This window comes from Citrus clementina, unplaced genomic scaffold (assembly GCF_000493195.1).
Source record: "Citrus clementina cultivar Clemenules unplaced genomic scaffold, Citrus_clementina_v1.0 scaffold_6, whole genome shotgun sequence".
Lineage (NCBI taxonomy): Eukaryota > Viridiplantae > Streptophyta > Magnoliopsida > Sapindales > Rutaceae > Citrus > Citrus x clementina.
This window is the reverse complement of record NW_006262139.1, coordinates 15,140,028-15,162,888: the sequence shown is the minus strand read 5'-3', so window position 1 is coordinate 15,162,888 and position 22,861 is coordinate 15,140,028. Positions and strand designations below refer to the sequence as shown.

The 22,861-nt window shown below is 36.1% G+C and overlaps 3 protein-coding genes and 1 non-coding gene across 10 annotated transcripts; 1 reads left to right on the top strand and 3 right to left on the bottom strand.

Moving 5' to 3' along the window:
* Positions 1-1,780: 1,780 nt before the first annotated feature.
* Positions 1,781-4,141, bottom strand: LOC18038322. Of its 5 annotated transcripts, none has more exons than XR_002904962.1 (6): positions 3,515-4,003; positions 3,256-3,346; positions 2,869-3,068; positions 2,628-2,685; positions 2,435-2,528; positions 1,781-2,080 (listed from the first exon to the last, which is right to left on the bottom strand). XR_002904962.1 is itself a non-coding variant. In XM_006429164.2 (6 exons), the coding sequence occupies exons 2-6, from the start codon at positions 3,629-3,631 to the stop codon at positions 2,512-2,514; spliced, it is 483 nt and encodes a 160-aa protein (XP_006429227.1). In that variant the 5' UTR covers positions 3,632-3,756; positions 4,073-4,141; the 3' UTR covers positions 1,781-2,511. The 5 variants fall into 5 exon arrangements, 4 of the variants coding, with proteins under 4 accessions (XP_006429227.1, XP_024038490.1, XP_024038489.1 ...); XM_006429164.2 differs by adding an exon at positions 4,073-4,141 and having other exon boundaries at positions 1,781-2,528; positions 3,515-3,756; XM_024182722.1 differs by having other exon boundaries at positions 2,474-2,528.
* Positions 4,142-12,830: 8,689 nt separating this feature from the next.
* Positions 12,831-16,782, bottom strand: LOC18038717 (probable proteasome inhibitor). Its single transcript, XM_006429158.2, has 9 exons — positions 16,533-16,782; positions 16,257-16,428; positions 16,026-16,151; positions 15,195-15,278; positions 14,083-14,160; positions 13,880-13,914; positions 13,734-13,791; positions 13,579-13,656; positions 12,831-13,194 (listed from the first exon to the last, which is right to left on the bottom strand). Exons 1-9 carry the CDS (start codon positions 16,699-16,701, stop codon positions 13,122-13,124), a joined length of 873 nt encoding a protein of 290 aa, XP_006429221.1. The 5' UTR covers positions 16,702-16,782; the 3' UTR covers positions 12,831-13,121.
* Positions 16,783-19,358: 2,576 nt separating this feature from the next.
* On the bottom strand, positions 19,359-19,429 carry TRNAG-GCC. Its single transcript has one exon. It is a non-coding gene; the product is annotated as a tRNA-Gly (tRNA).
* An 80-nt stretch (positions 19,430-19,509) lies between these two features.
* On the top strand, positions 19,510-21,256 carry LOC18037986. Of its 3 annotated transcripts, XR_002904797.1 has the most exons (3): positions 19,510-20,254; positions 20,460-20,535; positions 20,646-21,256. XR_002904797.1 is itself a non-coding variant. In XM_024181462.1 (2 exons), exon 1 carries the CDS (start codon positions 19,538-19,540, stop codon positions 20,231-20,233), a length of 696 nt encoding a protein of 231 aa, XP_024037230.1. In that variant the 5' UTR covers positions 19,510-19,537; the 3' UTR covers positions 20,234-20,254; positions 20,646-21,256. The 3 variants fall into 3 exon arrangements, 1 of the variants encoding a protein (XP_024037230.1); XR_002904796.1 differs by having other exon boundaries at positions 19,510-20,535; XM_024181462.1 differs by lacking the exon at positions 20,460-20,535.
* The last annotated feature ends 1,605 nt before the right edge of the window (positions 21,257-22,861 follow it).

The following is a 22,861-nucleotide window of genomic DNA, read 5'->3' as shown; positions in this document are numbered from 1 at the left end:
TCATGTTGTCAGTGCAAGAATTAGTGGCAATTAGCTTATATTGACGTAGTAGCAGTATGAGAGGGGGGGGGGGGGGGGGAACTCTTGTGGAAAACAGAGGAAGTAATGGCTGCTTCTCTCAAATTCTAGAATACATCTGCCTTGTTGGCTTGCTCCTAGTTGTTAACATCGCTACACTTGCAAGAGTTGATGGGGCAGGAGAATGTGGAACTTCATCACCGGATGATGAGGCAATGAAGCTATCTCCTAGTGCAACGGCTCCACAAGATGAGAAAGTTCCTGTCTCAGCAGGCTGCCGCAGAAATGCGCAGAGAATAGGCCAGAATCCGAACTGTCTCTGTGCTGTTCTTCTATCTGATACCGCTAAATTATCAGGAGTTAAGCCTCAAGTTGCCATCACCATCCCCAAACGCTGCAACATCACAAAGCTTCCAGCTGATTACGAGTGTGGACGTAAGTGCGTTTGTTTATTGGTCTTGGTTACTTCTATCTCGTGATCTCGTCGTATTTATTATTCCAAACTGTTGGGGTCGTTGCGTGGCCTCAAAGAATTGTTACCCCGGTGTGAAACCAGTTGGTTCCGTAGTTTTAGAATTCTGCTGATCCCAAGTACTCACTAATATCATGATTGTTGGTTTTGCAGCTTGCACGATTCCTTGAATTCGATAACGCGCCGGAATAAAGGCCATGAATTGAAGTCACTAGTGTGATGAAATGACTATGTTGTTTTAGATTGTACTTCTTAGCAATTAGAATAATGAAAGTGATTTACTTGACTCAACTTCAGTAGTCTTCTAGTTCTAAATACTCACCACTTGGAATCTCACTTTGATTGTCAATTAAGAAATCATCCCCTAAAGTTTCAAGATGACTCAGATATTCTAAAGCCCAGTCGATGTGGCAGCATGTTATGGGACCTTGGAAACAAAACACTTAACGCAGTAACATCAAAACTCGGAATCAACATTGATAAATTGTGGCTGCAGAATCTTTGTCCGCAAACTATATTATCTTACACAACGACCAGGAACTGACCACTATTGAAAAGCATTGTTAAATAAACTAATGGATAGAGACTGCTTTGAATGGTGGGTCACATTTCGGACAAAGATAACCTTGACTTGCGTTATCCTGACTCAGATAGATAAGACTGCTCGGAGACCAGCAGTTGGACGCATTGCAAGATAATTGCGCTTGCGGGGCCCCTGCTCAGAGTGCGTGGCATCCTGAAAAAATTCAATTTCTGAGGTATGGAATCTGGAAAGTTTCATATGGTTCTTACTGTTTCGCTGAGCGGTACCATTATCAGGAACCTCCAGCAAAACTGACAATCAACTGATAAAATGGATGTAAAGCGAGGGGGTACGAGAAAAAACAGAAAGATGGAAAGTCCATCTATCCCCAGTTGCCAGTCAAGCTCAAAAATGGTAATCCATAAAATGCTAAGTTACATGCATGTAACTTACAACCCTCTCACATGAATAATAAATGAACCCACACCACTCACTATTCATGTAAGAGGATTGTAAGTTACATGCATGTAACATAAAAGATCCTCCGTTTATAACCCTCTTCCCCCAAGAGGAAATGATTCATACGAACACGGAAGGCTGCTGTTAGATGAAATCTAGAATCAAGCTGTCTCTCAAAGTGTCCATGAAACAGCGTGTTAAAAACTATTCTCACCGTTTACTGACTCGAAAAGATTTAGATGATTTCAATCCAAAAGCTTAAGGGAAAATTTGATACAAGTAAAAACTGAGAGAGGCCAACCATAATAAGATCCTCAACATCGACCACATATATATATACTCAATGGTAACTCAACCATACATACTTTTACAGTAAAAACAAGAGGTTCATACCCTTTACAGTGATACAGGAAAAGGGCAAGTACCCTTTACAGTGATAAAGGAAAAGGGCAACTAAAGTACAATTATTATCAGTTCATATAAAGATGTTGCTGTTGAGCTGGAGGAACAATAACTACCAGCTCTGCCACCATCGAACTGCTATAACTTATCTCCTATTTACTAGTTATAAGAGGTAGATAAAACTGCAACTCTATCGTCCTATGTACCTGCAAATCATACAGCACAATTCAACTAAACCAATAAAAAAGATTCAGGGGCCAAAAGAAATAAATAAATAAATATGTCCTTATTATCTTCGAACAACAAAAAGCTGAGGTTTTTGATCTTGAATTACAACTAATACAATAAAATGTTGACCAAATTTTAGAAACCAGGGTGAGACAGAGCACGACAGAATGTATACTAGAATCAGCAGATAGAAATGGCAACAATCCCAACAATCAACAAAGTTTCATGGACATGATTAAATAAACAGCGCGTGACTAAGGAAGATTTAATGAAGTAATAGGAAGCTGGAACAAAATTGCACTTCAGGAACATGCAAGCACAAGAAGATAAACCATTTAGCATTCCGGATGAAATTCATTGATGTATGATACCTTCCTTGATGAGTATACAACCCTTGGCAAGTTAACTCTTAATAATAGAGAGATCCTGCACAAAGAAAATTTACCACAAAAGGTATTAGTTACAATCTGTACAACTTCAGAATACTAATTCAAACATCTATTGAATGATTATATAATACAATACCTTGCCACCAATTTCCTCTGGAAGCACTCCCAGAATCATCTTCTCCATCTTTTTTGAACTGAGAGCATCACAATGCATGTTAGCAGATTCCGAAACTAAAAGACCAATCAATTAAATAAGAGTAATTTGGTCCTCAATTCAATACGAGAAACAATAAAATGCAATAAAATTCCATTTTTTTAAATTGGTATTAGATTTTCATTAAAGGTGTGTGGCCACAATTAGTGCAGGAGGTGCTCACCACAGAATTAACTCCAGGGCCCTGGGAATTCGGTGGTCTAGGAGAATAGACGTCTTGGCCACCATAATAGATTGATGAACTTAAATGGCACGGTTGCACTCTCTGGTCCTGATACATGGAACTCATGTCCTTATATGCCGTGCCCTGGCTTTCAGTTTCATAGCTTCTCGATGCATCACCTGGAAAGGAAAGTAAGAGAACTTAAGCCCCCCAAAAAAACATTTTAATCAATATAACCCAAAAAAGAAAAAAAGAAAAATCACTTCAACATGTTAGAAGAAATTATCAAAATGCAAGAGCGTATAACAGAGCATTTTCCAAATTATATAAGGATTCAAACATAATTTAGCATTGGCATGCACGAATTATAAGAACTGGCATACGTACCAGGAGTAGTGGGTTTGGTGTTCCATGCCTCCTTTGAAGAGTCATGCTTTTTCTCCATTGATTCAGAACGCAGAGACTCCCTCCCTAACACCTAAATCAACACAGCACAACATCCTCAATAAATGAGTGGTCCCCAAAAGAACAACAGAAATGAAGATACCAGCGTGTCAGAATAAAAAAGAATCAAGCTTTAATGATATTATTAGCTCAGCATTCAATTATTTCACATAAATATAATTGATAATTGATTCCACAATACCTTAGAGGGAGGCGAAAAGATAGAACCGAAAATCCCAGAGGAGGAAGAAGATTCTTTGGAGCCGAACAACTCGTTCGTCAATGAAGAAGAGGAACCTGTTTGCTTTCTTCCTTCCATTTCTCTCTCTCTCTCTCTCGGCTGCTGTTTCTTGAAAGACTGAAACGCTTCTCTGTTTTTATTGAATATCTCTCAGCCTTAGCCCGCCAAGAAACAAACAGGGAGAGATACGTATGAAGTGCAAACTGTATTGTATATTCAAACCACCCCCACCGTCAAAGGAAATAAGCAATTGAAAAACTTTGAATAATAAAAACAAGAAAGCCTTTGCCTACTCGCAACTGAAAATTTTTAAACCGACACGTGAAGATCGCCGCGGAGTTAGAAATGAAACCGTCGCACGGCACACCAATTTATAGGCTCCCTCGTCAAACAAAACCAACAAAATAAAAACAAACACTTTTTTTTTTTACTTTTGAATTTTTACCAAATTCTAATAATTATCAATTAAACTGTTTCTTTACTCTTTTTTTTTTGTTTTGTTTTTATAATAATATTTACCTTGTAAATTCTAATCTTTGCGGTTTCCCCATGTTGGTTGTTCCTTCGTCCTCCTTTTCTACTACTATTATACCTGTCGAGGGAATAAACAGATGGGCGCCACGTGGAACAATCTGGACTGGGGAGTGGGGCCAGGGGTTGAATCTCCAACAGCTTACTGCCACGAGTACCCAAGTGGATAACAACAACCTCCGGCCTTTTTTCGCCTTAAGAGTTCGTTTGATGGAAGTTGAGAGTCGAGAGAGTCGAAAAGTTGGAACCCATTTTTGACTTTTTGTTACTGTCTCTTTTTGGATTCAAAGACAAAAGAAAAGCCACTACTACGGGCACAGCACAACAGGCGATCGAGAAAAAAATTAAGGACTCTGAGTAAGTGAGAGAGAGAGAGCGATGAGACCCCGACGCTTCGTAATATTACGACCTTATCTTTTCATCTTGTCGGACCGAACATACGTATACATGTTCTGTCTTCTTCACTCGCTCCTCTTCACCTTTGTTTTTAACTCAGATTTGCTCCATACAATCAGTGGATTCCACTCCGCCCAAGTGACCCACCCTTTTACTTCTATTTAGAAATCTTCAAAGACAATATATCCAGTCCAGTTACCCACTAGGTCTTTCTTTCTTTCTTTCTTTCTGAATAAATTTATCCGGTTCCGATTAACTATACGGGCGACGTAATTTTACTTTAAATAATTTATTCGATTTTGTGATAACGTCGTTCACCGTAATATAAATAATTATCATCAGCACGCAAATTATTAGAAGGCAATAAAATATCCGTGCAATGTTCATGATATCTTGCTGGTAGTGATGGACTGTGGTGACGAGGGTAATGGAAAGAGACAATACAATGTACGAGACAATGATACACATTATACTCAGATGATTTATCCTTATTAAAAATATCTGTTTATTGAGAGTTTCGGTTCGGTCGGTCCAAAATTGTTGGGTCCCAATTGTTGTTTTTTTTTATTTTTTTATTTCCATTTTAGTGTTTGTGAATTGTGATGGCAACCCACGACGATGATGAAGAGTGAAGAAAATTTCCGCCATTGACTCGCTGTTCCGGATAAGGGAGTTATACAGTTGAGGATAATCAGGATCTAATGAGGTGAAATTAAGAATTAATTTTTTAAGCATGTCGGTCCTTTTATCGATAATCTTGGTAATTAAATAATGAAATATCGATCAACTAAAGATTTAAAATTGGAGATAATGATGTGGGCAACTGCCGAGATGTTGCCGACGTGATATTAATGGGTCCATCCGTCCATGTGGAAGGTTTAGTCGTTGGCTTTGGCCACTGTGAGTCGCCGCATGATCTATGTGCTCTCGGTTTTCTGACAAGTGTCTCGTCGCGGTCCCAGCATTTCTTCCTGTAGGATCTGGTTGGGTCTTGCTATACAGTGAGATTACTATATTACCCCTGCCGTCTTTACAGCTTCTCATGAATCGCTTGTTCTACAAATTGAACCAATGACACGAGAGAAAAGGTACCGGTCTCTCCATATTTTGCAATAAAAATCAACTACAAATGAAAGCGCCAGCCAGCATAAGGGAAGAATTATATATAAACTACAATCTAAGATCCTGGTTTAGTTAAAGCAGAAAAGTAATTAAGTCATATAATTAAATAGTATAATGGTCGATGAAGTTATTAAATTATTTTATATTATTAAATTATATAATTTAATAATTTTTTCGGATTTTAATAAAGTTTAAAATCTTGAATAAGATTATTCTTATGTATGTATGCATGCATGCATGCTAAGACCTCAATTTTTTGTTTTTCTTTTACATATGTTAAAAAAAGAAAGAAAGAAATTACTTTTACAATTATGCTATTAAACATAGTTATAATAAGATTTAAATTAATTGCAAGGTCCAACAAATATTGGACTCAACATGTAAACAACATCATTTCTTTTTCTTACATACCTTTACCTTCCATCCACAAGCTCCTTATCCCTAAAATCACATGGAAGATAAAGATAAAAATAAAGATTATGTTTGAAGAATTAGAAACCTCTAAGATAAGTTCGGAAAGGTGAACAATGAGTTGCCACTTGCCAATAATTTATTAGAATTGGAAAAAACAAATAACAAGTAAAAAACAAATCTACAAACTATAGCAAGAAAATAACACCAATAATATGTCAATGACAAATATCTCCATTTATAATGCCAATGCCGGTGGGGTGGCTAGATATTACTTGTCAGTAGAATTAAGGAAAACAATCAACAAAAATGGGCCAACGCAATTAAATTATTTTGAATAAGATTTAATCAGAAATTAATGTTGGGGAGAGGGTGGTGGTTGAAAGTGGTATGTGCCACCTAAACCTATACCTAGGGATGGCAATGGGCACCGCTCGCAGCGGATTTGTCATTACCAAACCCAAACCCGCATAAAATTTAAATTATCAAACCCACCCGCAACCCGCAGCGGGTTTTAACAATTACCAAACCCGCAATGGTATCCGGCGGATTTTTTGCGGGTTTCCGTATTTAAAATCACAAATGTTTAATATATAAATTTATAATAATAACCTCAAATTCTATATAACATACTCAATTTTATATTTAAACAATGTAAATGAAAAATTAAAATTTCCACATCAATTCAACACAAATTCTCAAATTTAAGTATAAATTACACAAATCTATTTAAAAAACACAAACTAGTATCTAAAAATAATAATTACATTTCATATTATCATTTAAAACAAGCTCCAAGAGAAGATATTCATCTCATTCACTACCATAAGCACCCATCCAACACAATACCTATAATAATAATTAAGATTAATATTTTCAAATACTAATTCGAAGGGAAATGCCTTTAGTTTTCTTTAGGTTATGACTTTAAAATAGGAGATGAGCCACATACACATATACACAACTTTGAGTCTTTGGCTATTTGGTAATTTGATTAATGACATTATTTTCTTTATACATTTTAAGATTAAAATTAAATTAAAAATATTTGGAAAAAATATTGCGGGTTTGGTGGATATCCATGCGGGTATCCACCGGATATAAGGTTAATACCAAACCCACCCGCATCCATGTGCAGGTTTTAATTTATAATACTAAACCCGCCCGCAACAGATAAAATTACCCACAACGGGCGGGTTTTGACGGGTGAATTTAGACGGATTTACGAGTTTGCGGGTACAATTACCATCCCTACCTACACCATATACACTAGAGATGATAACAAATTAAAGAATTCCAAACGACATGTCAACTTTGGATAAGAACAGAAAAAGAAAAGGACGACACACGTTAATTATATGATACTCGCTTTGCTTACGGCATCATGCGGCAAGACGCTTAAGATTGATTGCACCACCACGAGAGTCGCGTTTGTTTCACTGTCTCTCTGTCTCAACAGATTGCCTTTCTTTGTTCTTGCTTCTATGAAAACACTTAATCTCAACAGAGAAGAGAAAAAAAAAAATATATATATATATATATATATATATCCATGGTTTGTGAAGTTGTATTTTTATTTTATAAAACAACTTTATGATACAAAATTTGTATATTTTCTTTTATTTTGATTTGCCTAATTGATGTTAGATAAATTATTTAACTCAAAAATTTAAGTTATAGAGTAAAAAAGTTTGAAAAAAAGGTTCTAATAATCTCCCTCACGTGAAATATGAAATAAAACTTGAGATAAGAGCAAATAGATGTTTGCATGTGGACGAAATTAAACTTCATCAATTTTTTGCCTCCAAAAGCTTGTATGAAAAACTATTTAACCCACAAGCTTAAGTTGATTTGTAAGAGTTTGTTGTTACTATTAAAGGTAAGCCTTTAAAAAAAAAAACAATATTAGGTAAATGATGAAAGTAATTAATATGTTCAACAAATTTGTCGAGAGAGAGAGAAAAAAAAAGTTGGATAGACATTTTATGAAGAAACAGAAGTGAGAACCATTAATTTTTTGGATTCAAATCTAAATATCTTAATTGTTATCACAAAATTGATCTAGTACAAGAGCAAAGTTGCCAGGAGCCTTAGAGGCTCTAAGTGACTTTTGGTATAGAAAAACTATAAATTTTCATGACTTGGATCCGATAACTTTAATTTTTTAAGATGGTACCCATAATTTAATTCTCTTATTTGACATTAAACCTTATCAAACTACTCCTTAATTAAGTAATAGATACCCTTTTTGCCTCATACTTGAGGTTGAGAAATCAATAAGTATGTGCGGGAGCATATTTTTCTTCCCTCCTAATAAATTTTCAAACTGAACTTCAACTCTGAAGGATCAAGACACGTCCTCACAGGCATTAGGTTAAACTTCAGTTTTTGATAGGACTTCTTCTTATGCATCTGATTTGTAATAGACTACGTAAAAGAAAAAAAAAATTAAAAACTTTGATCTCTATAACATTTGGCCCCCCTAGATTTTCAATTCTACAGTAGATCTACTCGCGTAATATTTGTAGATTTGTAAATGGGAAAATGCTAAGTATCAAGAAGAACGCGAGAAAGACGAGAGAATGAAGTATGTGCTGAGAGAAGAGAGAGAGAAAAAAAATTGACAGAAGAGAGAGAGAGAGGAGGTAAAACGACAACTTGGATTGTAGTTTCTCTTGTCTTTCTCTCGTTCTTTTTATAAATGTAATGTTTAGAAAAGAAAGAAACGAAAAGAAAACTCCAGCCAGGATGGAATTATCAACTACGTAGGAGATATGAGACCCAAGATTGATTGCATGATGAAAGGCATGGAAGCGCGGGCGCGCGCACGTCCATCCAAACAAAGGAAACGAAAATAAAAGGACAAAATTGACTCGAGAAAGCCTCATTTTTCTCTTCTCTTATCCCCGAAACGCTTGCAAACAAAAGTGAGCACATGAAAGGCATTTGGGGCGGTTACATGCGTTCAAGTTCGTGTCATGTGCCACTTTGAGATATTGCCATCATTCGTTTTCTTATCAACATTGTTTCTGTGAATGGTGTGTGTCAACATATAAGCCGCTGGCTCCCTTTCTTTTCAATCCATAAAATGGTCGAGATCATTTGCTCCAACTATAATTATACGGCTGCAAATCTGTTTCAGTTTAACACATCTTAAGGGGATAATTAGAGAATTTAATTAAATTCTCAACCACTTGATATTAGATAGCTTAATGTCATTGGAAATTCTGACGTTATCTTTTTCTGAGCCCTGGACGAAGATGACAAATTTCGTGCTTGAAAGAGACGAACTAATGCCCTTTGCGATCAATGAATGAAACTGAGGTTCAAAATAGTAACCGAGATGGGCCACGCAGAGGGCGAAGGCTCAATGCTTTTTCATAATTTCTAAGTACACCTCCTAGTCCGTAATTTGGGCCGTGGGTATTATTAGAATTGTGTCTAGTGTAAGAACTGTGATAGTTTTTGGGCCAGAGTGTGCTTCTAATTGTACTCTGAAAAGTTGTCCATCTTCGAGATCTATAGTTTTAATTTGACTTTAATTAAAATTACATTAAAACACACACAGGTACTTCTAATAAATCCTCAAGTAAGATAACTGAAAGCTTTTCACACCTAGGCAGCCCAATTACTCTGTATCTTTATTTTTCCCTAATTCCAAGGTTCAAGAGATAAACACTCACATTTTCGTTGTAATGTACGTTTAGCTGTTCGGAAAGAAAGAAAGAAAGAAAGAAAGAAAGAAAGAAAGAAAGAAAGAGAAAGAATGATACTATATTTACTTAATTAGGATGATTAATTTATATACTAACTGATGTGTCGCTAATAGAAATTTATTATTTAAATATAAACAATAAGATTTAATAATTAATTATCATTCAAATCAATCAATAATACTACACTTTTTGCCACATCAGTTAGCATATAAATTAAATATTTCAACTAAATAATTATAGTATTATTGAAAAAAAAAAATTAGCCCCTCTATAAAATTTCCCTTAACCCATTTACAGTGCAGTAGCTATCCCGCATAACCACCCACCAAAACTTACCAAAACTTTTCGTTATCATACATTGTCACTGTCTAAATTATACAAATAGTTAAAAAAAAGTTGTCGCTAAAAAGAAAAGGGAAAAGGAAAAAAAAAAAAAAAATTCATTTGACTATCAAAGCTGTTCGATGTGCCTGAACCCAGAAAGTGGGTGTGATTTTAACAACACGACCGACTGCTGCTACAACAAAATAGATGAATATTTTTTTAAAAAAAAAAAAAGGTGAGAGGGTCAATAACATTAATATCTCGTGTTAAATTAAGACAAGTTCAATTTCTCCATACAAATTTCTACAAACTAATCAGCTATAAAAGAAATTTCTGCTGAGTTGCCGATCAATTCTGTCTCAAATATATTTATTCATTATACGTAATTAACATCTCAAGCTTTCTAGAGGGGTGATGAGGAGGGGAGTAATAAATAATAATTGAATATTCAGAATCAATCTTCTTGTTAAATAAATGTTGCTTAGTCAAATGATCATTTCAAATTTTCTTTTATTTTAAAAAAAAAACCCCCCGTGACATCGGATTCCAATCTAGAAGCCGTCTACCGCACAGTCCAAAAATAAATTTAATGCAAGCCGTTGCTTATGAGAGGCTCCAGCTTTGTAATCAAATGAACAAAAGTCTTGATCAATTGTCCAAATAATAAATTCAAAGCCATTTATTTCGATAGACAAAGCAACAATTATTTCATCGCAGAAAAAGAAAAAAAAATAATTGGAGTTATTAGAAGTCAGAAGTTGGCTTTTTTAAAAAAAAAAAAACCAAATTAGGGCTTCTTAAAATTAACATTTTTTTTTTCTTTGAACCCCATTTGTTGTTATTTGAGACAAATTGACCCCAGATTAAAGATTTGTATTCGCATATTGCGGATTTATTTTTCAAAGTTTGGATGGTAGAGAAGTTTTACTCACTAAATATCAACTCTTTAGCTCTCTATTATTACTCAAATTTAAACAACATCTGACATAAAACGCGTGACGGCCAACCAGACTATGAGGGACAAACAAGAGAAAAGCAGAAAGGAGAAGGGCAAGTAAAACTTTTGCTGCTATATAATCAACGAGTTAATGTCATCAATTAGTAGGGCGAAACAGAACCCACTTCATTTGTGTATGATATGAGAATGTACAAAACTAGCATCTAACTACTACAGCTTCCAAGGCAAGCACTGAAGCTTAGAGCAAGGCTCCGTCCACGTGCTTGTGCATTCATTTCCACTACCATCACAACACTTGCAAACTATCCCAAGAGTTGCAAAAATCTTAGCGTATCCTGCAAACAGTAATTGACAATACATAATAAGAAGCTTGAATAATCAAGAACAATTCATCAGTTATCATAAATGAAGGAGAGAAACGATGAATGAAAGAAGCTTCATTGAATTCTTCTTACTCTGTTGAGGTGGGATGATTGAAAGTGGCCTTGCTTCTGCAACGCTATTTTGTGTACGTGACATGAAAATAAACGTTATCAGCAGAATCAGAGGCAGTACTGAAGGCTTGGCCGTGCCCATATCTCAATATTTTTGAAAAGACAAATGTAGGGTTTTGATTAATATGACAGTCGGGGTTTTTTTTATCTTTGAGGCGTACCAGAAACTAGATGCTAATTATAAGAAAACAAGAGTCAAGAGAGCAACAGAAGCGTCAGTTCAATCGAAATTACAAAATAGTTAAATATTATTATAAGAAGCGTGGATTTTTTCTGTTTGAATCAGATTGGTGAGAGTGAGAGGTTCTAGAAAATTATCATGAAATGGACTTGCCCCAAGTCTCCAATTGCTTTACGTTTCTGATGAGGGTAGGTGATACCATGAAGCTTCACTTGGACCCTACTCATTTTGTCTGTTTAATGTAAAATGAAGGAAAATAAGTAAAGTGCATGCATGGGTCGCTTTGGTTTTATGTGTGATTTCATCTCATGTCGTTGAATTTAAGGGAGTTTCACACTTAATCCTGTCGTTATCAGCTGACACTAAGATGAAATTGGCTGGAAATTTTGATCTTTGTACGTTTTGTGAGTCGTCTCTAGAATCCCTCATTATGCAATGACAACTTAAACCTTTCTCTTACTGTTTATGTGTGGTTGGATTGTTGAATCTACATTCTAGAAGGATTACGATGTATGTGGAATTGAGGTGTTACAATTTTTTATTTTTATTTTTTATCACATCTGTTGTGATTCATAAAGATAAATTACCACTTGCGAACGTCGTCAATACTTGTCGACCATAAATATTTGATTGAATTAAGCGATAATTACGAACAAAGCAAAAATGAGAGTATTGACAAAAGCTGCAACTTCTCCACTTCTAAAATTACACTGACGATGGTTATTTGCAGTTTACTAGGTCTAGGACATTGCACCTCTTGTTCAAGTTGCCTCATATTCACTGACATTACAAACAAAATAGGACAAGGTTTCACTTGAAAGTTTTCCAATGGGCTGGTCACAAGAAAACACTTTTTTCGTTCTGTTGTCATGAAATTAAGAATTATGTTACAATTACAAAATTTAGATACAAAATATGCTTATGGCAATACGCTTTTTGCCAATTCATTAGTACAGTATAATTATCCATTTAATGGTTGTAAAAAATCAACAATGACCTGAAACAGACAATCATTGATTATTCTCATGTTTAACATATAAATTTTGCATCTCTATACTCTATTCTGTAAGCCTAACCAACCATACTTGAATCAATAATCAATGCTATGTATGCAAAGTTGAAATATAAAGTATATATCCACGTATTTCATCATAACTTGTCAAGAGTCAAACTCTTGATCATTGCCACACAGTGATTTATATAAAAGAGCAAAATATTTGTCACATCAAATAAAATACAAAGTTTATATCCAAACTGTACAAGGGCAACACTACTCTAGATTAACGCCCTGCTCTAAATTAATGCCCGCATCACATTTGATTTTGTTCAGCATATACTACTAGAGTTTTGATGTAATTAGGTCGTAAATCTTTGTACTGGGCTGTTAGTATCATTCACAGCACTCAAAATACTAAAATGTTCTAAGTCTTCACTCCTAAATAAAATCGGAACCGTCTGGACGAGGCGGCAGGTCTGGATGAGTCCCATCAGGCCTTCGTGCTGGGTTTCTGAAGTAAAAGAAAGCAAAGAATGTCAAATTTCAAACTCTAGGTTATCCTGATCCCTGTTTGTGTTCTAATGATGATGCCTAACTTATTGAAAATCCCTTAATGATTGGCAGTAAACCAAATACCAGATGACACCACTATATCTGGTAGAATCACTAGATTGCACTCACTATTATCAGTATATCACCCTAGACCACAAATCAATTAGCCCCAATTGAAACACTGTAGCAGTGCCTTAAGTAGTTAGGTTTCTAATTTCTAAAGAGTCAATATAACTGCAAAAGTATGCTAAAATATAAGGAACACTAAATTTTAACTCTTTCCTCTATTTGCTTTTATAAGCTAACAAGTTAGCATAACATGGGAATCTTAATTCACAAATACCTGATAAATCCATTAGGTTCCAAACCAGGAACATCTGGCGGGCCATAGGGATCAAAACGGGCACCTGGAGGAATAGGCCTGCACCACAAATCCATTAAAAATTATATCCTGAGAAGATGCACATTTCATACGAGAAGAGACATTTTCTTAAGTACCATGGGTTCCCTCTAGGTAAATCGGGTTCTCCACCAAAAAAGCCAGGATGATTAGGTCCTGTATCCAAATGATAAAAGCCAGTAAGTCCAGAGAGATGATAAGCTTATTTAAACAATCTAGTAAGAACATGCCTTGTCTTACGAACCTATTAGCATGCCCCCATCACCACCAAATCTGCCCCTGAAAGACAGTAAAAGTAGATATATACATGTTACAATTAGAATGAAATAGTAATGACAAACAATCAATGATTTGCAATACTGAATACATTTAAAATAGATATAAACATGTCACAATTAAAAAGAAACAGCAACGACAAACATCTATTTTTTTGGGATACTGACATACCTTCTAGGATACATTCCAGCACCGGGCCCGGGATAGACATCACCACCAAGGTCTGGATTGATGGGAGGAACTGGAGTTCTACAAAGCAATATATTACACAAAAGTTAGTCTTTGGGGAAGCCTGTGCAACAGTGAAGTCGAAGGATGAAATTGCCAAGAAAAAAAGAAGAAGGATATTACATAAAAATACCAATCCCAATTATTCCGTTCAAATCTATAGAATCTGGAAATCAGGTAAGTTTGGCAATATGAGCGTTTAAACTGCTGTAATTTAATCACAGGCATGCGAATAGCATTAGCATCATTATCTGTCCAGGCTTTCAATGAAATTTAACTACAATGATTATATGCCATATGACAAGTTCATTCTTTACATAAAAACCTAAGTCCGTAACAAGCAAGGAACTTGATCTTCTTCTTCATAAGCTAAACTGCACATGATTCAATTTATAAAGATCGGTCTCAACTATGGTGAACATTGGGTAATGTGCTAGGGACCATTATTTCGGCCCCTAGTATCAAATGACATAGAAAATTTACTGTCAAGCAGCGAAAGCCTCAAGAATGGTCTCAACTACAGTTAACGAGACTATCACTACCCAATTTCAAGATAAAAAAGATAATTAGGTACTATAGAGAGTGAGGCATTGTTGAACCAAATTGTACCATTGATTCGGTTACATAAGATGGAAGCTAATCAGAGTTCTTGTTGAGTACCAGATATCCAATGCTATTATTTTCCCTCACTATATCAGAAGAATTTACATGCCTTGCAAAATATCTTATAAACAAAACTGAGAGACTTATACCATACCAGTCCATCAACAATTACCATAAATTGTTTCCCTCACATGAACAACAGAGTTCATAATAACAGAAGAAATTCTTGAATGAATTATAAAATTAATCTAGAACAATTGCAATGAACTCCATACTCCACAAGTCTAGAACTAGAGAAATGAAAATTTAAGTTAACTAAATGTACAGGAAAAAGAATGGGTCAGTGTGCAAAAGTAAAACCATGAGCTATACAGTAACATATAATCCATTGGCCCCCCACCCCCCAATAATAAAGAAAGGAAAAAAGAAGCAACAAGAAAGCGAAGGTTTACCCAGTAGGCAAAGGTTGAGGCCCTTGATGAACAAAATATCCAAAATCAGGATTGTTTAGCCTTGATCCTTCACCTCTTTCTGAGCTGCAATTCACAAGACAAAATTCTGTGAAAAGATAATTCATAAGATGGCATCCTTGTCATGCATCTCTGGGCAATTTCAAAGTTAAACAAAACCGCATGACAGCTCCAAATTTTGGCAAAACCAATATTACTCCATATTCAGCGCAATTCTCCACATTGCAAAATTACATGTATGTTGAACCTTGTCAATAATACCACATTCAAATGCTAAACTGATGGCGGAGAAAGAAGCAACAGTTATTTCTTTTCCAAACCATTCAAAAGTACATTCCAACAGTTGTTTCATCTATTCCAATCATATTGACACAATCAAACAAAATCAAGAGGGAATGCACAAACATACAGTGGACAGAAAAATCTGTCCTACATCTCTATGAATAATAACACCTGACCAACAATAAGTTAAATGGTACCCATAAAACATATAAAATAGTACCACTGACATCTAGTAATCTAGAACTTAGTTTGAGCATGAAAAAAATATATAAATTTGGTCACCGTCTGCATATTCCAAGCCAGCTAAGCATACTATTTTCTCTGCAATAGATCAAAGAACTAGAAGAAAATTCATCAATCACATAAAAAAACTTAATATTATCATTCTTTACTATATGCCTTAATTGCCTTCAGTAATTTGTTCTCAAATATAAGTAACAACAAAGACACAACAAACAGGTACAGATACAGAGTGAGTTACAATTAGCATATATCTAACCGACTCATTATACCAGACGGTAGGGAAATCACCTTGCTGGTTTTGAGGAACCATATAATTGCAAGATAATCTCTTTATCAACATCTGTCACAAGCTTCTCCAAATTCTGGAACTGATCAGAGTAATTGCTTCCGTTTTTGGCAACAAAGTCCGCAACACTAGCAACAAAACACCAAAACATTAACAATAAAACAAATTACAAAATTTTAAAAAAATGAATAATAATAATGTAATCGCAAATAAAAAAGGAACCAAAAGCGTACTTGATTTCGAGATGCACAGGCTCAGAAGCTCCGTCAGCCAATGCATCAACAAGCAACTTATTGTTCATCACGAGACACTTGACTAACACTTTCTTTGAGCCTTTCTCCGGTTTTACATACACGAAGGCGTAATTATCATCTAATTCGTTCCAGTGATCGATTCCTACTTCGTCTACAAACCAAAACGCAGCCGTTTAGCCAAGACTAAAAATGAAAGACGCAAAAAACGAAACGAGTGAAAAATAAAATATTTTGTTTGATCAAGTCATTGATTACCGGTGGATGGAGAGGTGAAGTCCGTGTCGGCGGAAGGGCCGGTGGCGGTTAACACGTGTCCGGACGCGAGGAAAGTAGCGTGAACGGCGAATGCAAGTTTATCGAAGTCGTTTCTGAAGGTTGGCCTCGCCGCTCTTATCACGGCCATCACCGATTTGTCGTTCGACATTGTTGCTGTTTTTTATCTTTGGTTTTAGAAGAACTTACGAGAGAGGTTTTCGCTTTTGGTTTTGCGAAAGGAAACCGCGAGAAGGTGAAAAGGTTCAAAAGGTGCTTTATGTGTTGACTCTAGTCCACGTGGCAAGTCAAGCTGCTGGCTCGTTTAGCAAGAAATTTTTGTTTGATTTATACGTAGCACACTAGTAGATAGACGAGTCCAGGGTCGGGTCAGGCCCATCAGTTGTAAATCCATTAGATTAGACTGTAGAATTGGAGCCCCATTTATTGAGCCTATGCCCGGCAAGTTGATGGGGGATATTAGAGAGGTTTATATGATGGCAAATGCTAAGTTACAATAATTGTAACATACATTTTTTATGGGAATCATATAAATTGTGGGTCCTATAATTTTGTGTAGTTCACATAAGAGATGTATGATACAATTATTATAACTTAGAGGCTCCCTTATATGATTTTCAAAAGCTCAACAAAATTATTAAGAAATTTAATATATCTCAGACTCAGTGTTGCCTTTGCGAATAACGTTAAATAAATTTATACGTTAATGAAATTCATCTAATTAATAAAACTCCAGATTCAATATTACATATCTCATTTAATTTATCATATTTACTTTACAGAATTAATCAGATTACATGGATATACAACAGTAGCACTATTAAACTGTGATCTGGCTATCGGCTTTGCGTCTCCCCGTGGCTCTTATGTAACAAAATACTGCTACCAAAAATGTTGTAGCCAGTCCTCCAAGAATGACACCACCTCCAGCAACTGACCTGTCAATTGAATGGTGATTCTTCTTCAGATGAATCTCTTGTTCGTTTGAAGTTGTTTGCTCAGAAGAATGATTAGTTTCGTTTGAAAGTTGAGGTGACTCGGATGGGTTGAAAGCTGCAGCGGGTTGGTGCTTTCCGAGTTTCCTTATTGAAGGCGCTTCAGCTTTGTATGAATCCGGGCTGACTGACGGACTCAATGCTGGTGGGTTTGAGTGAAGAATGTGTCGAGTATTTGTGTTTTCACTAGCAATGGCCAGAGCCAGAAAAACTTCCGCCAAGATCAAGCAAAGAAGAAAAGATTGAGCCATTTTGAATAATGCTGGTGGTTTACGGATGCTTTGAGTTATTTTGAGAAGCTGTGGAGAGCCGATTATGGAGACTATGGCTTGTGGGTCCTTTATATAAGTGCCTCTTTTTCTTTGGAACGGCATTAAAATGAGATCCTCCAATCGTGTGGTTTGAAGGAAATTTCCAGGTGGGTAGGATTCCTGGATGAATTTAATTGATTTTATTAAGTTGGTGTTTATGGGGCTGTCTGTTGAATGGGGGAAAGTGAAGGAGGTATTAGAATAGTAGAAATACAACTAAGATCTTAATTAAGGGTACAAGATCTCTAATATGTTTATTTGTAAGCTGCAATTGCATTTAATTTGAATTATTATAAGTGCGGATCATTGAACAAAAGTGAATTAAAGTACGGGCTCCAGATCCCATAATTTCTCAAGTAATAATAGAAGATTCCAACAAGTTGCTTAATCTGCCAGCAAGGTGTCTCAGGTTCCAAGAAATGCCAAAATTAATCATAATGTCTAATTAATTGTCAAGCGAACGATTGTTTCTTCAAATTCTTAAGGATTGCAGCTAATCGTGGGACAAAGATTATTATTTAAAATGTTTAATTAATCATTTTTATTATTTTTACCAATATTATTATTTAAAAAATCATATTTACTAAGTATTATTAATTTTTATTTAATAATTATATATTTTTTATAACAGTTGTAACTTAAAAGCTTCTGCAGCAAATCACCTAAAGCAATCAAGTAAATATTTAAATTAAGGGTGACTACTCGTTAAAAGCTATCGCCATACACTAATTCTTTACCAAACTTGTTTTGTTCTTGTTTTTAGGTGCATGCCTGGCATATACTGCAGCTTAATTTAATTAATTTGAGCGTGGCCCTGTTGATATGCAGGGTACAAAAGAGCATTGTTTAACTTTCTCGCCTTATCATATCAGAATCAATGAAAAAAGAAGTAAACGTGCTTCCTGGGGAAAATTTAGACCAAAATTTTGCTATCCTTCTCTTGTCTCAGTTCATCCCTTTCAATTAATTAGACCACTCTATTCCTATAGTTTAGAAATTATGATAACATAAAGAACATGGGTTAAATTGAAGAATCTAAGAAGTGTTTTCTTGTTTGCAAACTCTCGCCAGACAGCATTTATGCCCCGATTTGTTCTTGTATCGCCGCAGACTGATAATGCATGCATATATAGAACTAGTAATGTTATTGGGGGAAAAAAAAAAAGGCTGGTGCCATGATATGGAGGCTGCATATTTTGATTCTCGAATATATATGTACATATGTCTGCAAGTGAGTCGATCTATTATGATAAAGCTCTGGGTAGCCTATGGATATTATTATACCATTTTGTTGAGAGTCAGTCAATGATGCTAATCTACGATTGCGGTTGAATGCCACTGAAACTCGAGACACAACGCGTGGATGATTAATTCTTTTGATAGCACAATGAGGGGCATCAGTTAGTAACTTAATACAGATCCTGTCTTTGTGCCGGCTTACAAAATGTTGGCGATTGCACGCGCAGACCTCAACAAAACGTATATTTGAAAAACAAAATGCTTGCACCAGCCGGGAATCGAACCCGGGTCTGTACCGTGGCAGGGTACTATTCTACCACTAGACCACTGGTGCCTGTTGTTTAATTGGGGTAATTTATTTTTATGTATCAGTTGATTAATGCGTCAATGATAGAAGACCTGTTTCTGCTCCTTCAGTTTGTCTGATTCCCAGCAAAATTGAATGCCCTCAATTCTGCAAATGGCTCTCTCAATAACAGCTTCTTCAGCTTCTGTGCTATCTTTCTCACAATCACTATCATCACCGACCCAACTCTTCCTCGCCAACAGACCCACCTACGTTTCTTTCAACAACAATCACGACCACCCAAAATCAACAGTAATCCGAATGGGAGGTGGGCCCCGCACGTATCCAGGCGGGGTCTCAAAGTGGCAGTGGAAGCGTATGCAAGCCAAGAAAGGCAAGCAGCTCCTCAAAGCCCGCCTCTGCCGCGAGAGACATATCTACGAGATGCGAAAGAGAGCCGAACTCAAAGCCGCAGTTTCCGAGCTCGAGCGCCCCTGGGAGGCCGTCGAAAAAGCCCCCAACCTCTTCTCTGTCAGCGCCGACGAGCAAGTCAAAGTCTTGGCGGACCGGTTTCAAAGACCCGGCGGGTTTGACCTCTGGACCGAGAGCGACGGCCCGCAATTGTTTGAGACCCCCGACGGGTTGCCTTCCGCTAGGTTTTTCCCCAAAGGAGTCGTTCACAGCGTGAAACCCTATGGGCTTATTGCGTCGAAGCGCAATGACTTACAGAGTAAAGAAGATAACGAAAATGGAAATGGGAATTTGCAGGAGGTTTCGAGCACAAATGGGTTCAACGGAAAGCCGCCGAAAAGATGGAGGAAGAGGGGGAATAGGAAGCAAAACAAAGATTAGAATGAATGAAACATTATTTAGGTAATTCTTTTTTCCTTTTTAGGTTAAAAGTTAGTTTAATTGATAATGCATTTGTTGCATATGGTATGATAAGATGAGTAAAGATGTATGTGTGTGTGAATTTGTATAATGGGGGTTTTTATTCGCACGCGTTGTAATTTCTGTAATTAACAGTCTTCCTTATGGACTTAAATTACTGTATTAATAGCCTCTATTCATTCGGTAGATTTCATTCTACATGGTACTTTCTGACTACTGTGTAGTAGTATTACACATCAAGAAATAAAGCTAATAGATTGAAGGTGCTTTTTTTTTCCCCCACTTTATTAGGCTTTCGTTTTGTATACTGAGTTAATTTTAGTTAATAAGCTTCAACCTGAAACTCGCTGAGATGGTTGTGTATGCTTTTCAGAAGTTTGATATAACTGCTAGTTGCTGATGTTTGGTGGGAGCATAAATTACAAGATAATCTGAGTAAGGTTGCATTCATCTTTTAATTGAGTGATCAACTAAAAGGAGCGGACCCTGAATGTAAGATTCACAGACACCCATGTTTAATAATTTTTGGTGGATTTCAGTTCAGACCTCCTTAGTTTCCTTACATCTACACCCATGTTTACTTGTGTGTTAATGATAGAAACTGCTCAGTTGGTTTCTTATTGGAACTGTCTTTGAACCATGAAATTCCAAGCTTACGTGCCTGTGTAAAAGAAGAATAATACTCTGCAAGATTTTCCTGTTGAATTGCCATTACCAGAGGTTTAGTGTTAAGTCTAAAGCAGACTAAGGTTCTAAAATGATATGTTTAATGTATGAAGTGAAATTGCATAATTTTAGCTTGCTTTTCATGCCACGCTTTTGGGACTGTTCAAATGAACTTTTAGCTTGTATAAGAGACGCTTAATATCAGCCCATTAGGACACCTTCCAACTCTTGTCTTATATCTCTCCCTGTCCACCAACTAGTTTCTTTTTCAAGAGAATATTTCTTTGCGATTATGTTCCTTTTTTTTCTGTATTTTGTTTTTAATTTTTTGTTTGGAAGATGTAGGACTGTAGGAGGGTGGGCAAAACCCAAATCAATAGTTTAGCCCCTTACTTCCCCCAAGATTCGATCTCAGGTGGCTAGCGAAAGGTAGTTGCTTGAAAACCACTTGGTCAAGCCCCTAGGGGCATACAATTATGTTCTGCTACTTTTCTGTTCGGAAACGGAGACATAAATGGCACACGAGGGTATTTAAATAAGGTTATGACATGGAAACATGAGAGATGACTTCTGAGTTTGTTGGCTCTTCAATAGCATGGAAGTGTAATAAGGGTTCATAAATCAAATTGTTTGGCTTCTCTTGATCTTTTTGCTAACTGAAGTTCTGTTTCTTCACCAAGTTCCGATAGTAAGCACACAGGGAGAGAAATGTATGGCATTTGGGTTATTGCATTTACTTGTAAATTGGTAAGCTTGGCAACTCTGCTAGAGGTTGTAAATGCTGTAGACCATTAGAACATCAGAAATCAAATCCCCCAAAGCTCAGGTGGAGGCTTTATATATGGTCTGTTTATGTTAATATCACAGAGAAATTATCTCAAAGGTCTTCTGTGAATTCTATGAACTGCAGCTCAATTTATTCCTGGTAACTGCATTTAAATTTCATGACATTCCCGAATGTGTTAGATTACACAAAAAACTGCAATTGAATTCATATGATGCTTTTAGTTGCAGGACTGTAAGGATTCTTGGCATCATTAGAAGCTCCTATGTGGTGCCTAATCATCTGTTGAGATATATAGTACTTGGGCTTCCATGATTTATAAATTGTATGGTTTTTCAAGTCTGCAACAACAGGGCATGTAATTGTTTTTGTGTGGCCTTTTCAATTTAATGGATGACTTGCATGTTGCATTGTATCCCAAATGGATGGATGAATGCTGTAATATTTGAGCCAAAAAAATATATATATTGTCAATATGAGCAACTATGAGTATAAATTCTATTCAATTATTTATTTATTTATCTGTGGGGCGAGGCTTTGACCTATAGATAGTACTTTGTATTTTTCAACACTGGATTCTGATTGATTGTACTAAGGTTGTGTAACTGAATATTGACTTCAAAACTCTAAGCTTCAGCCTTCAACAAGAAAATGAAAACGAAAACTCAGAAATTTCAGAAAAGTCTTACGAGTCTCAGATAATGAGATTACTTGTTAATTGCTGACAACTTACCTACTGAATTATCATTCTCAAAAAGTAAATATCAGATATTTGCATTATAATGAGATTACTTGTTAATTGCTGACATCTTACCAACTGAATTATCATTCTGAAAAAGTAAATATCAGATATTTGCATTTACATTATCTCTGGTGGAAATGGTCTCAATCATTTGTTTTGAATTGACCGATGGTACCTGCTTTTACTCTTCACTATCTCATAGGAGCAAATGTGCACACCCACTTCTACACACACAAACAGGTGCTGGAATAGGAGAATTCTTATCAGCATATTAGGTTTTCCTCCACCAGAAGATATGTTTTATCTTTAATTTAGGTGCATGGAGATCTTCTACAGTAGCTAGTTGCTTTCACTTCTTTGATACCTGTCGAGTCAAAAGCAATCATACGGAGAAGCA